Source organism: Syngnathus leptorhynchus, chromosome 8 (genome assembly GCF_054491065.1).
Source record: "Syngnathus leptorhynchus isolate UIUO chromosome 8, UIUO_Slep, whole genome shotgun sequence".
NCBI classification, from domain to species: domain Eukaryota; kingdom Metazoa; phylum Chordata; class Actinopteri; order Syngnathiformes; family Syngnathidae; genus Syngnathus; species Syngnathus leptorhynchus.
This window is the reverse complement of record NC_141202.1, coordinates 1,397,501-1,414,283: the sequence shown is the minus strand read 5'-3', so window position 1 is coordinate 1,414,283 and position 16,783 is coordinate 1,397,501. Positions and strand designations below refer to the sequence as shown.

Genomic DNA, 16,783 nt, shown 5'->3' with positions numbered 1-16,783 from the left:
AAACCGGGTTAAGTCGTAGCCAAAAGTCATCTGGGATACGTTCTCGAAAGGACGTCTGTAAGACGAGAAGCGCTTGTCAGGTAAAGTTGCGTATGTCGTCCGGCGGGATGATGAAAGCGCTCGGTCGCGGCAAGCCTCGGGAGGTCCGTGTTCCATTTCCTGCCGGACGCCAGAGCAACATAAACGTTGACGACTTTCTTCTTCCTGCCTCGTCATAAAAAAAAAAAGTAAATTGTGAAGACGAGCGACAGCAAATGTGAGCAGTCAGCAAAGCCAGGACAGCTGCGACTTATTATTCCCACTCGACTATTATTAGCTTGTCCGAGACTCGCATGTTGCCATACAGACGGACAATATGCGTGATACAATATTTGTATGTGGAAATAAAACTGGTCAAAAGATACTTTGAATCAAAGATGGCTAAAGTTATTTTTAACTCTGATTTAAAAACTACTTTTTTCTAGCACATCAAGTTTTTGATGTTTCAGTTTTTAAGTTGGACCTGCTTGGGCAATTTGGATTTTACCATGCGTTGTAATTTGTAGCGATGATGTTTTTAAAAAAATAAATAATAATAAAAATTCCAACTAACCTGCAGTTCATAAAAAATTCTAAATATATCACTGTATTATATTAGCATTATTATACGACATATCTTAAAACAAATCGGCTAATAAAATTATAATTCAAATCTATATTTTTGGGCTTTTTTTTTTTTTTTAAATGTGTTTATTTTATTTAAATTTCTCAATGAGTCATTCTGATGTGTCAGTGATGAAAGTGTACTATATTTTTTCTTTTTGTTCTGTAGACATCAATAACAACATGCCAGGGTTTGGATTAAAAGCAGTGAACATTTATAATAATTCTCATCATAATTTACACATTTGGACATTTTTGCACATAAATAAAACAATCTGTAAACAAACCAGCATGTAAACACAGAGACAAACACACACGCACACGGAGTTTGTGGAGTTAAAGCTCACGAAGAACAGACGAGACACTTTTTGGTCAAGAGGAAGATGAGAGTGGGCGGGGCCAGTGCATAAGAAATGTGCTTGAGGGAGGGGCCAGGATTAAACGACAAAAAGTCCCTTGATTTCTTCTTCACATTCTTCCTGCTTTAGGCGTTTGCAGTTTGGAAGTCCAGTCAACTTTGGTTTGGAGTGTCACGTACGGACAGTGGTGTATTAAGAATACAAGAATATTAAACCAATAAAAATATTGATTTCTTTCAAAAAAAAAATTGGGAACCAAAATGAACATTTCAAATAATCAAATTTGAAAAATAAATTTAGCATTAATCTTGAAAAGCAAAATTTTAAAAATCATTTAGAACAAAATTTCAATAAGATGTTAAAAATTAAGAATTTGGAGATAAAAAAACCAAAAGAATTGAAAAATACAAAGAAAAAAAACAAAAAGAACACGATAAATCTCAAAATGAAAAAATATGAAAATAAAAAATGTAAAAAATTAAAATAGAATTGCCCATAAATAGCCAAACAAAAACATTAAAACAAAAAGTTAGTATTGTATTTTTTTAAATGGAATTCATCCTTCTTATAGTTCCGCAGTTTGGAAGTCCTGTCACTGTATTCACTAAATTTAAAAATCATTTTTGTAACTTAAAATTTAAGTGAAATGTGAATATAACAATTATGAAATGGAAACAACCCATAACAAACATAAAACTTAAAAGCAAAATAATGTAAAAGGACATTTTGTGTTTGGAAATCTGGTCGACTTTGGTTCTGAGTGTCACGTCCGTCTTACTGAAAATGTCCTTACAAATAAAATAAGTCAAATAAAATACCCTAAGATTCATATGAAGAATACAATAAATAAAATCAAATCCAAGTCCCTTCTTCACATTCTTCCTGCTTTTTTGCAATCCGGAAGTCCATGCAGTCAACTTTGGTTTGGAGTGTCACATCCACATCACTGACAGTGTCATCGTTATCAAAAACACAAACAAAACAAAATGACAAAACAGGTGCTACATGTTGCCAAGCTGCGCTCCACTTCCATGTCTTCTTCTTCAAGTAGCCGAAGAGTAAATAAATAGAAAAAAAGTTTTTGTCTTCAGCCTTTCCCTTGACACACACGCACGCACTCTCACACGCACTTTCCCATGCACTCTGAGGTAACTGTTGCGACGCACGCACTCGCCCTTTGTTCCTGTCGTTTCAATTAAGTAGTAAAGGGACACAGTCAAATTGTGGAATCATTCTTGTAAACCCTGAAGAATGTTCTGGAAACATCACCAGCTAATAAATTAAACAAAGTGTGGAAATGGGGACCTTAGTAAGGGTGATTGTCAAATTTGAGCCCTGAGTAGCAAGTCCCTGAAGTTGGTCCCCCTCCCTGCCTCCCTCCCTCCCTCCCTCTCTCAAGGGTCCGCCTCCTGCTTGACGGCAAGTTCGCACCGCACCTTAATAACCGAGGTCTGGCGCCACGCAGTCCCCAGAACCTGCTTCTCCAGAATGGCGTCCAACTCGGCTCCGCCTCGGAGCCTCTCCAGTTGCTCGGCGTGCTCGCTCATATCGAAGCGTTCGATTTCCTCGTTGGCGCGTTGGACCTCGTCTGCGGCGGCGGGGTGGGGGGCGGCCACTGGGCAGTAGCCCTTGAGGTGGAGGCGCAGGCTGCACAGGTGGATGTAGTGACGGTGGCACTGCGGGCACTTGTGTGAGCGCTCACGGGAATGCAGGCGCTTGTGGAGCTTGAGGTGCACAAACTGCGTGAATTTGGCCGGACACAGCTTGCAATGGTACGGCTTCTCGCCCGAGTGGAGGCGCAGGTGTGTCTTCAGGTTGCTGGTGCTGCTGAAGCGCTTGTGGCACACCTGACGCACAAACGGATATAAGCCCCCCTGATATAAGGCTCGCCCCCCCCCACCCCAAATGCTGCCGAAAGCCTCACCTGGCATTCGTGCGGCTTCTCTCCTGTGTGGACCAGGTAGTGTTTCTGCAGGTGGGCCAGCTGCGTGAAGCCCTTGTTGCATGTCTGACACTTGAACGGTCGCTCGCCACTGTGGACACGGAGATGGACCTGCGCCAAAGTAAAGCGGGGGTCAGATAATCCTTTCTGAGAATAGTGAACATCCTGAGAGTCATTGACATCGGGGTCCTTACCTTGAGATTGGAAAGCTGTCCGAAGGTCTTGGTACAGACGTTGCATTCGTACTTGATCTTCCCGTTGTGCTTCTGGAGCGGGTAGGGTAACGCCTTGTAGCCGGCTGAGCCGACACCCCGCTTCGCCTTGACCAGGTTCACTGCTTCCTCATCTGAATCGCACATTTTGACGGGCGACCGCTCGCCGGGTACACCTGCGGTGGGGGATCCGGTGGACGGGGAGTGGTGCCCGGCGTAAGGACGGTGCACAGCCGCCTTGTCCTTAAGGGATGCGGTGGCTGAGAAGGCGCTAGTGGGCGCTGGTAGGATGAAGTCCCGCGGGGGGTGGGCGGCCTCCGACATTACAAAGCGACGCCCGGCTGCGTCCGAGGGCAGGAGCGGAACATGGGGCGGCAGATAAAGCGGGTATATCCTGGGGTAGACCCCTCCCCCGGGTATTGGGTAGTGATGTGGCAGGAGGTAGCGAGAGTAGGACGCGCCTGGGGGGTAGAAAGGCGATAGTGGAGCGGCGGGTAACGGCGAGTAGTTGTGGTACGACCCGAGTCCACCCGGGTAGAAGGGTGCCGACGGGCTTCCCTGGGGGCTGCTCTCCGGGCTGCTCCTCGCCGACGGGCTGGGCGTGGCTGACGATTGGTCGCCGGGGGAACGGGGGTAACCCATAGTGCCCACCTTGAGGAAGTCTTCCGGGTGCCCCCTAAGGGTCGGATAGAGAGCGCGCGGGTACAAGGGACGCTCTGGGCTGTAGGCGCAACGTAAGCGCGTGGGTAGCGGGCAGCTGGGCTCACTTTTGGGGACGTCCCGTAGTATGGAAAGGACACTGTGCTCTCGCTTGGGGGGCTGAGGGGTGACGGTGGGGGGAGGCGAGGGGTCCGACGCCTGATGCTGCTTCACCTCCAACAGTGACTGCTCTGCAAGGACAGGAAAAGTCAAATCAATAGAGGTCTTGACGGATGTTTACTTTTGGGGAGATAAACGTGCATTAGCGTTCTCAAAGTGACACGCGCTTGACGGACGAGGTGAGGATCCGGACAGGAAGTTAGGGCTGTATACGTGTGCGTGTGTATGTGTTACACATTTTGTGACCAGTGAATGAGGTAAACACACTTCGGTGCAGGCAGACCAAAAACACTTTACCGCCGCTTTGTATTAGCGTTACTGCTTAATTGTATTCGCTTAAAACTGCTCTACATTAGCTAACACTGATTTGACACTGCAATTCTGTTTTACAGCAGTTTTCTTCTTTCTATAAAATAAACACTTATATTAGCTAATGGGGCTTTACTGCGCCTTTCCATTAGCTTACACTGCTTTCCTTTGGCTAACGTTGCTTTAACGCTGCCCGTATATGCGCTAGCACTTTGTTAGTGAACGCTGCTTTATATTAGCTAAGGCTGCGCTCTCTCTCTGTCACACACATTCTGGTGAGATGAAAGCAAGGCTTAGCAGCCCAAACTCTTAAAAGCTAAGACATGTCAGCTCTCTGCTAAATGGCCGCCATCTATTATGTGTGATACAATGTGTGTGTTACCCCCCCGCCTCCCTAACACACACACACACACACACGAGTGAGTGAATGAGTAGTAAGGCGTCGGTGAGTAAACATGGAGGTTATCAGTTAGCCTTCCTCCTCATCCTCCTCACAAACCTAAACAAACACGGCGGCCATCTTGGAGATTTCAATCTGTCAGCAGCTCAGACAGGAAGTTCAAGAGGAGGGGAAAGGTGGGGAGGGCGCAATGAGGGCCTGGGGGGCGTGGGGGGGTCCCTTCTGTTCTTTTTAAGTGACACACACACAGAAAGCTGGATGGTGTGTTTAAGTACTAACACTACAAAGACGCTAAGAGGAGAAAGTGCCATCTAACACATACACACACGTATGTGTGAGTGTGTGACAAATGGGGTCATTAAAATATATGCTTTTAAATAGCTTTGACTATCTTATGCTGTTTTTATTTTGATGTTTTTTTTTTCTTTACTGGCAGTTTATGTAGCTAGCTCATGCTACTTTACTTACTGAGCTTCTGCATCATGAGTTCTCCGGATGGCGGGTAGTGTAGTCTACGAGCGTAGTCGTGGCAGTACCACACCAGGAGCTCTGCGCCGGCCGGCACGGGCCTGACAGTGTAGAAGTAAACGTCCAGGCCGTTCTGGCAAGCCGCCACATTCTGCTCGGCCGCCGAGCGGGCCGGGTTGACGTAGCGCATCCAATTGGAGCGAGACTCGTCTAGCCCGTCCACAAAATGGTGGAAGTCGCCATCGGCGTATATCTGAAGGCGGAAACGAAAACACATGATTAGCTTTGTGTTTGCTAACGCTGCTAACTTCAATTGCTATAAAACTGCTTTAACGGTACTTTCGTTGAGCTCACACTACAAATATCGGCAGTCATTCTTTTAATGCAGCTTTAACCACAAAATGGTGGAAGTAGCAACACGCTTAGCATCATGACACACGAAGAACGGGATGGAGGTGGGGGGGTTACTTCCTGGAAGTGACAAAGTGGGTCAGCCCATCACCGTTGCGGACTTACGGGAAGCTTCCTGTGACATCACTTCCCCCTCTCGCTTTCTCACACAAGCCGGAGTTACTTACACTTCCTGTGACAAAGGCAGCGGCGGTGATGTCACAGGAAGTGGTCCCCCCCAGAGTCCCTTCACACACATACACTCACCCGCCAGAAGTACTTGCGGTTGGCGTCCTTGGGCACGCTGTCGTTGGTGTAGATTTGCCCTACCAAGGGTCCGAAGCGGGTCCCCTTAGGGATGTACTCTCGGCTGCACACGCCTACAACCTGCACACCAAAGCAAAGTACTTTTAGTCAAGTCACCAAATAAAAGGAAACAAAATGTCATGAAATAGATGAGCCTGGATATTTATTCACTACGGTCATAACGGTTTTAACGCAATCATTCCAATCCGCCGGACTTTCGCTTCTTGTTTGCTATCACTTCTCAGCTTCCTGCAGATAACAAACACCCTGATGAAATAATCCATAGCGTCACACTTTTTCACTACAAGGGGGATGTCAACGGGGAGGGGGTACTTATTTACGCAATCGATAACTTTTTCACTTCTGTTGTTGCCGAAAAAGTTTCGTGAATGAGTGTGAAGATGTTTTTTTTTTTTATCAAATAGTTGAGGATTGAACGGCTCCCTCTATTGGTGGAAGGAAGTGTCGTAGCTAGCCTGACTTTTTGCGTTCTTGCTTAATTTTAATTAGCTAGCGCTACTTTGTAAGGTTTCTTTACATTAGCTAATATGTGTGCGCTCGTTTCTTACCTCTTTTCCATCCGCCGCGTGTTTGAACATGAGGTTTCGGGGCAGCGAGGCTTGCGCCCTGACGCTAGTACTTTTAGCGGCGTTAGGGTCCGCCTCCGGTCCCGCCTCCCACGTGGTATCCTTGACAATGTACGTGCACTTCTCCTCAAACTCGGCCTCGGTCCAGCCAGTCATGTCGGCCTGGTCCGGCGTATTTGCAGTGTCCATGTCTGTGTCCGGCTGGACGCCGTCTGAGGCCATCTTGGCGGCGTGGTGGGCGTCGTCCTGCTCCATAGTGTGCACCCCCTCACTGGTCAACATGGCCGAGCTTTGAGAGGTCGCCTGGGAAATACACAAGGTTTAGTTTTATTAATAACAAATAATAACTCATCCATTTTAAGGCTGACAAAATAATAAATACATCTGTAATTCTCTTTGAAAGAAATAACAATGAGTGATGATTTGTTTGGCCGATGACGACAATGCAGTAGATGACTTTCAAGTGAGTCAGACACGTGAAGGAGACGGAGGAAGTAAGGAAGTCAAGAGCAAAGGAAGTTCCTGTGACGGAGTCAAACTAAATTTGGAAGGCCAGCAATTCAGTAGCGGCGGCGGGAGCACAAACAACATGCGCGCACACACCAAACTAAATTCAAGTCAATCTGCGTTTTACCTCATTTCTCTCAAAGAACTCAAAATGGGTAACAAATATCAAATACGTCCACGTTAAACAAAATATGACTTTGTCGAGTTGTTTTTCATGTTGCATCAGCCCAAGATGCAAAAATAAATAAATAAGAAAATGACATTCAAAAAACTCCATTTGAATGTCAAAATGTCATTATCAAGTTGGCATTAGAATATAGCAAATTGAATACAAAATATTGCAGGGTTATTCTAAAGTCAATTTATGAATTCATTCTTGCATGTGGGAAAAAGTTGAATGACATAATGGGATGCTAAAATGAATCAAGCTGCTCTATTTGAAGTGGCTTGAGCGTGATATAAAAACATTCAAATTCAAACCTTAATCACACAAAAGTTTCCTTTTTTTACTTCCTACTTTTGTCTTTGTGTCGGTAAGAGTGCACACTTTTGTCTTTGCATGAAATTTCGTAAAATATTAGGCCGCTAAATTCAAGACTTGAAAATATTAAATTAAGTCATTTCCCTCAAATGTTGAGCTGTTTTAAAACTTAAAACAAATTCACACAATGTCTAACACGAAAGTTAGCTCATTCGCCATTTCAGCAGTCCTGAATAATGCATTAGTTGTGTATTTAAACAAAACTAAAAGTCAATTTTAAAGATTAAAATGCAAACCTTCCCTTTTCTTTACTTGCTAAGTTTGTTCTCAGCCAAAAGTAAGCACTGTTGAACTTCAAAATAATTCTCAAGTACACTCTGTGAATAAAAGTACTTTAAAACACAGCAAAAAGTCACATTCAAGTCTTGAAACTAAATATAATTTTTTGACCCACCCTTATTGTGTATTTTGTCAGCAGTTCACACAAATTTTCCTACAAGTCAAAAAAGCTGACACAAAGCGTAAAATAAGACAAAACTTATGAGGCCTTCTGAATCTAATTTTGTCTACATTTACAACTTTATACATTTTTCTTGTCCACAAATAATTACCTATTGAATTTGAAATTCGGGAAAAGTCAATTGCAAGCTTAAAACACTTTTTTTTGGGGGGGGCAGGCATTTTTAAGCAAAAACCCACAACTTTTTCTTCCTACATGTAATATTACAAATTTACACTTTATGCTTGTCCATAACTAATCATTCATAGAAACCTTTAAAGCAAGGGCAAATTTCACTTTCAACATCCAAACACTAAATATTCATTTTTGAATTCCCAATTTCCTCAGCAGTGAACACACATTTCTTTTCTTGTCTAAAAAAAATGATTAAAATCCAATTCAAGCCTTCAAAACTCTCAAGTAAACTTCTGACTAAACATCCCAAAACAAAAGCATATAAAACGCACTTTTCCAATTCAATTCTTAAACTTATTGATTCTTATTTTTTTTGCTCCACGCCAAGAATCAAACATGCGCAAAACTCCAACCATTAAATTGGACCAAAGCGCTGAAATGTTCAAAAGTTCAAAAAAAGTATTCACCATATAGTTTTGGTCCCATCCACACATAAGGACGTCTGGTCAGGGCCTCTCAATCCGTGCGAGTGTGTGTGTGGACAGGTGCACGCCGTCCTCTCGTGGTACTCCGCGCTCGTCCTCGCGTGTGTGTGTGTGTGTGTGTGTAGGCGTGCGTTTGTGCACGCGTGTGTGTGTTGCCGTCGGCGCGCCGCCTCGGAGTGTGCGACTCAAGGCGAGAGACTCCTGCTATGTTGCGAAGAGGGCCGGCTCGTCTGAGCGGGGCCACGCCTCCTTAGAGGCATGGCCACGCCCCCTCTATTTTGGGTCACGCCCCCCCCCCCCCCGGTGCACAAAACATGTAAACATGTAAATGTGTCGTTTGCGAGGAAGAAGCCTTCGCATGAGGGAATGGAAGCAAACATGCGTGGATGTTAAACGCAATTTTAGAAGATTTTTTTTCTATTTATTTTGTTTTATTAATACGTCCTTGCTTTTTATGTAAAGTAGTGATTTGGGGTTTTTTAATTGAAGTAATTGTTTCTCGTTTAGTTTTTGTTTTTTCTAATTCACTGCATCAGTCCGCCCTTTTTATTATTTTTTCCTGATCTTATCATTTTAAAATGTATTGTATTTTTTTTATTTGCTAGCATGTCTTTTTTAGTTTTCCATTGTGTTATTTTTTATTGTGTTATATTATCTTGTTGATTTCATGTCATTAGTTTACCATGACTATCTTTGATTTGAATATTAGATTTTTTAATTTGATTTTACTTGGTGTGCGTGTTTTCAAGTCCTCTTCAAAAAGATGAGCAACTAGTGTATGCATATGTTAGGGAAGCGTTGAGTCACACGCACTGTCACAGGAAATCCCTTTCTTCCCGAGGAAAGCTCACGCACACGTACACACACACGTTAAAACACACGCGCGCGCACACACACACACACACACCGTTTTAGAGGCTGCCTGTAGGGGGCAGCACTGGTCCTCAGCGCTTTTCTTTCTTCCACATCAGGCATAGTGTCACTTTATTTTGCATGTTTCATTGCGTGTGTGGTAGGTTGACTTCGTCTCCTGCACTTTCTCCACTTTTTTTCTGTAATAGCGTTTTGTGCTTTTGTTGTGTTCTATGGATTCAAAAGAAGTCATTTGACCCCCAAAAATGCATGTGTGAAAATAACATGACTCCATAAATGGCCCTTTGAAAAATACATCAGTACAATTTGAGATCATCCAAGTTTGACAGAAAAATAACATTTTATGATTTTTCTTACATCCTTACTATCATCCAGAATATTCAGTGCAATATTTTGATGATGAAAATGAGGCTCACATAAAATGCACCAAAAAAAATCATTCATTCATTCATTCATGCTCTTACAAAAAAAAGTTTGATCTAAAAAGTCAAACCTAAACCTTTTGACATCATTTATTCTGTACAACACATGCTCCCAAACACACACAATGTTTATGTTCCTCCTCAAAGCAGATGACACATGAACGCATGAACATGCCATGCACATGGAAAATCAGCATGCAAAATAGAAACGGAAATGGAAACCAGAACTCGTTCCAAAAAATAGAAAGGACACACTCATGCAAAAGAGTAAAAATAAAAACTAATGCGTGTGATGAAATGCGGCCATGAGAAGAAGAAAACAATTATAACAAAAAAGAAGACATAGTCAAGCTCTTCTTCTTCCTCCTCCTCTTCCTCCCTGGCTGGTGACAGAGGGTCTGACCACATCAATGGCTGCCTACTGCTTCCTGCCCCAATACTTACAGATGTGTCCACAGCTGTCAGCCAGCAGGCCGCTAGCATCTTGGCTAATGCTAACATATACCCAAATTGTACGTACAGTCATCCCTCGCTACAAAGCGTTTCAATTTCTGTGCCGTCACCATATCGAACAAACGGTACAAAAATACACTAAAGACGGCGTCACTCATCACGCTCATGTTTTAGCCTTAAGCTATCACATGCTAACACACGCATCATTCATTTGTCAACTGTAAATAATAATTCTGCAAATGTATTGAACACAAATAATACCAAAAGAAGTCAATTGGCCCTTTGGGAGGGTGAGGGGTCGGGTGGGGGGCACACAAAACAATCCCCCAAAAGTTTCTTTTTGTTTGAGATGCATGCCTGCAGGACATGATGAGAGAAGCGACAAGTAAGGACTGAAACTAAAAACAATCATCAAATAAATCAAAACTTGTCCAAAAATAAACACTTTGATGAAATAATAATTTACAAGAATTCCAACAAAATCGTACTTAAAAAAAAAAAAAAAGCAAGGGGACGAGTGAGAGAGAGCGAAAGCCATAGCGCAACTTTCGTCCTCTCGTCTCCTTTCACCCCCCACCAACCACCCACGACCCCCCCCCCCCCCCCTCAGGTGATCTGCTGAGTCCCAAACATGTTAATTGCAGCCCAGAGGCCATTTGATGCCACGCCAAATCACTGCGAAGGCTCAGCCATTGTCCAACTCTTCCTTTGTGTATTTGTGCGTGCGTGAGTGAGGGGAAAATTCACTTGGTGCGTGCCGGACCCTTCCAGTGTGTGGATACAAGGAGTTAATCCCTCAATGGAGAAGCCATTAGAGAGAATTAAGCAGGTTACAGCGACCATGATCCGCCCCCCTCTCAGCCTCGTGGCGAGCGCCCGACTCGGGACTTCCCGAAAACCAATGGCGTTGTGGAGATTGGGAAGGGGGGGTAGGATACTACCCCCTCTTCCTAATCTGGCCAATCCACCCAACAGATGGCACAAACTTGAGCAAAACTCACAGCAGACACAAACAGGCCCCCACCACCTCACTGATTCAAGTCCCCAATTAGGTCTCCAGCTAATCGGCGTCCTCGGCACGCAACAACCACACACACACACACACACACACACGCACTTCGTTAAAAAGCAACATGCACACTTCCTGTGCGAGGGTCAAGTCAGGTGATTTGTCCACAGTCGACATCAAGCTAATGATTATTAGCCACATAAAGTCAACATAATAATGTTAGCAAAAGCTGAAAAACGTGCCAACGCACTAAAATATATTGTTGAAAGTTAATAAACGTATTAGGGTGGCTAATATCTAAGCCACCATGTTCTGTTCACCAAAACACGTTAGCCGTTAGCTAGCAAGCATGCAATCATATAGCTTGCGAACACGCCGTCGTTAGCCATTAGCTGTCCAAATTTTCCGACAAGTCGGAATCATTTTCTGAAAATCTGCAGTTGAGTGAATCTTTTTACACTTTTGAAGCAAAAGCAGATTCAAAACAGAGCGCTACATTTGACGTCAATGACTTCCTGGAGCTAATCTTCCATCGGAGGTTTTTGGCTACGGTCGTGCAACCGGATCATCACAACTGTCATCGCTGCGTCACACGTGCGCGCCCGTGGACAGATCCCAACAAGGAAACGCCAACGCTGCTCTCTCCACACTTTAGCGCAGACAAAACAGACACTTCCCACACACACACACCGCAAGCACGTAAACATGTTCCAGTAAATAACCTGCGGTGACTCATTGCACACACACACACACACACACACACAAAGCAACTTTTTTTTTTGGTGCATTTATATTGGGTGTCAATTATAAACAGATTTGTCGCTATGAAATCTATAAATACAACAATCAAACCTGATGAAAGTCAATATGCACACGCTCGTGTGTCGACGTGCCTTTAAGAGGCGTGGCCTCCAGAGTGACTTTTTACGTATTCACATAAGAAGCTCCAATTTCGGGCTTGCGACACAAAGCAAAAAAAAACGTTTCATCTTTGTGGGCGTAGCGATTGTTGTACGTTTATGACGTCATTGTGACATAACACCCTACTTGAATAGATCTTTTTTTTTTGTGTGTGTATTTATAGTATTCCGATTTGTCTTTCGTGATTATTCCTCCTTGTCACTTTATTGACGTTGCTTGTGTTCCGCCGCATTAAGTGCTCTTCCTGTGTGTGTGTGTGTGTGTGTGTGTGTGTGTGTGTGTGTGTGTGTGTGTGTGTGTGTGTGTGTGTGTGTGCGCAGATTGAGTGAGTGGTCATTAGGAGGTTAAATGGGGCCCGTTGTCCAGGCGGCGTGCTGATTAGGCTCGGATGGGGTCGGGGCTGCCGGGCACCTGCCACAATGGGCGCGGGTCTCATCCATCAGCGCTGACCCCCCGGCCATTGCGGTTGATCCCGCCCCGGACAGCGTGCACGCCCTCGAGATGGGTTTGGGGGGGGACGTGGGGGGGGGGGGGGGGCTCCTTCACCCACCCAGGAACTGACCAGTACGCTTAATAACCTTCAACACCAGTAGAAACCCCCCCCCCCCCCCCTCCCCACTTGGCGCCAGGATTAGCCACACTGGCCTCTCCTTGTTTGGTGACCCCGACAAATGACCCAAATTGGGTTCAATATTGCTGTTATTGCTTTTTCTTTCCTTGTTTGAGAGGAACCCAACAGACAATGAAGATCACATGTTGACTCATTCACACTTAAATGCAAGTGAATGAAGACTTCAAATATTGAAGATTCAATTGAACCGCCCAAGAACCTTCATTCCAGCGGTTCAACCAAGGGTCTTCAACCCTACAAGTCCAGAAACAGCGTGACCTTAGCGACCTGCCGGCCACGCTGCCCCTTGGCGCCACTTAGTAGGGGTAAAGAAGAAAATGCTGAGCACGGCAGTTTCCTCGACCTGGACCTGTTTTGAAAAGATCACTTTTAAGATCTTCCTCATCATGAGATTGAGAACAAAACACTTTTTCCACAAGTGGCCCATCCAGCTAGCTAGCTAGCTAGCGAGCAGGAAATGTATGACACATGGCACAAGCATCATCCCCAACGTGTCGTTGGCATCAAGCCGTGAGCTCCAGACAAAACACACTCGCCAGAAAAATCAATAGCGACATAATCAGAACCCCCTCCCCTTCCCTAAATCCCCACCACCAGCACCCCAAGCTGTTAGCCACAAGCCAGATTAATAAAAAAGCATTCATAACAAAATTAAACATGTGCTCACTATATTACACAGTTGGGACAAAAGACAGTGGGGGGGGGGGCCCGTTTGGGTTGGGAGTGCGTCAAAAACTTATCATGAGGACAGAAAGACCTTTGAATATAAACACGCACGTTTGCTATCGCTAACCCGCTGACCTGCTAGCCTTGAAAAGTGAAATGGCTTTACTACTCTTTCACCTTTTTACTCTCAGATTGCTTCATTGTCGCCTCCTCGTCTTTATTACCGCAAGGTTAGTGACTTTCTTCTCCCCAAGGCCGACGCTTATTTTTAGTCCCGAAAGAGAGTCACATGCACACACACCCTCACACACCTGCTTGATAACAAAAGTGACACAATAGGAGATAATGCACAATAACAACACAAGAAAGTGGCTGTGCGTTTGTGTGTGCGTGGGATGAAGTGGGAGCACAAAGATTCGACCTGTGTGTTCATGGTGGACACAAAATACATGGACACGCTTGTCACATGTTACCGCCCAAGTGTAAATAATCTCTTTTCTGTGAGGCAGGCTGGTAATTCGACTGAACTACATTCGTTTTGGTGTACTAGTTAGCATTAATTTGATGATTCTTTATCAAATGAAAATCATAAAAAAGCAGACCCTAACACCAGTTTCACCCATCACCACAAAATTGTCCATCAAAACGCAAAACATGGAAAAGGACCTATGGCTAAAATTGAACGGGAAGTCAGCCATTTTGGTTTTTAAGAAGCCATTTTAGGGTCAAGCCCGATTCCCTTGTCACCGCTCACCTGTGACCTTAATAAGACACTTATGGTCAGGTCAAACTTGATTCATTTCATGTTTGTTTAGTTCTTTGAAACCAATCCAAGGAGCAGACCTGTTGGTTTGGTCCACACCTGATGTAAGTGATTCTGCTGAAATTCAAACAAAAGAACAACGAGGGTTTCTTTAAAAAGCATTAAAAAAAAAAAACCCTGATGATGTCATCAAATCGATTGTGTCCCATTCAAATCTTCCATCAGCTCATAAACTCTGCCCTCCTTTTGGAATTGGAAATGTCCAACAATCGCAATCGTGCCTAACATTGTAGCACTGATACACACACACACACACACACACAAACTAAGCGTGCTGCGGCCGGCGCGTGTCGGCTCCAGCTATGGCTTCTGTCCTATTCTATTGGCGGCCTTCCAACCCAGACGCACACACACACACAAAACCACCCAGCCAGATTGAGGGAAGCCTTTATCTGAGGCTTGGCGCTTAACTGTGAATGGTCGTGTGTGTGTGTGTGTCTGTGTGTGTGTGTGTGTGTGTGTGTGTGTGTGTGTGTGTGTGTGTGTGTGTGTGTGTGTACGTGGTCAGAGAGAGTGGGCAATAAGGAGGTAAAGTTGATCTACAGGAGAGAGTAAACACTGATAAATGCCAGCTGTGTGCGTATTATATATGAATGTGTGTGTGCGTACGTTCCGGTGCACACAGCCATGCCCAGTAAAATACTTCCGAGCCCCCCCCTGAAACCTTTCCATCACATCCATCGTCCCGCACACACTTCCACTACTTTGATGAGGTGACTTTGTGCATGTGTGTGTGCGTGGGTGCGTGGGGGGGGGGGGAGGGACCCTGATCTGTTTTGCGTAAAGATCAGACGGAGGGGTCTCTCGGCCAAGACGGAAGTGGAAGCCACACAGCTTGAACAAGAGCCAACAACATGCTAACATAGCTTAGCATCAAGACACAGATTTGCAGCAAATGTTCTTCCCGGAGGTGTCCCAATACTTTTGGGACACATTTGTATGACGTATTGGATATGCAAATCAGTCAAAGGACATGTAAACAACACCTAACTTGTTGATTTGTTATCTTCCTGTGCCCCACGCTGGAGGCTCGTCGCCACGGCAACCGGCTTGGTGACACATCGCGCCGTCTGGCCTGTGGTTTCCTCTCAAGTGGTCAACATGAATGCCCCCCCTCCTCACAACACACACACACACACACACACGTTTTAAAATCTCATACACAGTTCAAATGAAAACACAGACAGGCAGTATCAAGGTGAATCATTCACACACACACACACATTAACACACACAACAGATGGAAACGCACACAACTCAAGGATCAAGCCGAATCATTCTCACACACACACACACACACACACACATGTGCAAACAGCTGCTTGCAACATGCAGAGCGGAGCACTTCCTCCACACATTTTATTCATTTGGGCTTCATTCAAGCCGACGGAGCACTTTCACTACGCACACACGCATGCACGCACAGAGACACAACAACACATTGGCTCATACACACTTGGGACTCACTGACGCTCTGTAAATATTTACAGGAAGTAGACGGGTCCATTGGAGACGGATCGTCCTCCGACCCCTCCCCAAACACACACATTAAGACCCCCGGACACACACTCGCACACACACCCTCATCTCCGGTCTTTCCGATGCACCGCCAGGATAGATGGATCAATCATGAACACACACACACACAGGAGTGGACAAGGCGTTGATGTGGTACCCCTCTGGATGACCCTTCACCTCACCCCTGAGATTCCGGCCAATCACGGCTCACCTTGGCTCGTGACCAAAGTCTGAATAAGTTGCAAGTGAACACGCTACACATCCTGTAGCTACGCACATATTGACAAATACAAGTAGACACTCATTGACAGATACACACATACATGGAAATATATATACACATGGAGAGCATACATACAAACATTTATACAAACACACTTCCGTGACTGCTTCATCACGCTGACCTCACGGCAACCTCCGACGTCAGCTCTGATCTCGGGCTACATGTCCTCCTCCTTCACCTCACGAATGTGTCTTCCGTGCGCACTCACGGCCAACAACGTGGCGCTCTAAAAACTGTTAGGCATTAACTTGACTTTGGGCTTTGTGTCAAAACAGTGCCAACAAAGTGAAAACATCTTCCATTCATTTTGATGGCATGAAAATGATGCCGACAAAAACAACCACTGCAAATAATTGTGTCTGGTCTTTGTAGTTTTACTTTGACACCAAAAGTCCAGACTCATTCCGACTTGGCGGTCCGACCTGTTCGGTGGCGTCTCCGGAAAGCTGGATGTCCTTTTTACGAGCGTGTCGAAGCATTCCTCGGCGCTGTCGGACCGCTAATTAAAGGGCGACGAGGCACGGGAGGCTTTTCCAGCACTCCTTCATTAACCCGGGCTACTCATGATGCATCAGGCTCACAGAATAAAAAAAAAAAATATTAGCCAAGGCTCATTTGATGAGTGAGACACAAAACAACATGA

At 44.9% G+C, this 16,783-nt stretch overlaps 1 protein-coding gene across 1 annotated transcript; it reads right to left on the bottom strand.

Annotated features, from left to right (window-relative positions):
* Positions 1-845: 845 nt before the first annotated feature.
* Positions 846-8,688, bottom strand: prdm1a (PR domain containing 1a, with ZNF domain). The gene is made up of 7 exons (XM_085917403.1): positions 8,524-8,688; positions 6,417-6,737; positions 5,809-5,928; positions 5,152-5,404; positions 3,138-4,045; positions 2,926-3,054; positions 846-2,848 (listed from the first exon to the last, which is right to left on the bottom strand). Exons 1-7 carry the CDS (start codon positions 8,548-8,550, stop codon positions 2,396-2,398), a joined length of 2,211 nt encoding a protein of 736 aa, XP_085773529.1. The 5' UTR covers positions 8,551-8,688; the 3' UTR covers positions 846-2,395.
* Positions 8,689-16,783: the final 8,095 nt, after the last annotated feature.

What these genes read in the sequence shown, in the direction of transcription:
- prdm1a (XM_085917403.1), bottom strand. Translation starts at nt 8,550, where the DNA reads ATGTGTGGATGGGACCAAAACTATATG. An exon ending in ACGCGGCGGATGGAAAAGAG is followed by an intron (nt 5,929 to 6,416) that starts GTAAGAAACGAG and finishes TTTGGTGTGCAG; the next exon opens with GTTGTAGGCGTGTGCAGCCG. An exon ending in ACCGCAAGTACTTCTGGCGG is followed by an intron (nt 5,405 to 5,808) that starts GTGAGTGTATGT and finishes TTCCGCCTTCAG; the next exon opens with ATATACGCCGATGGCGACTT.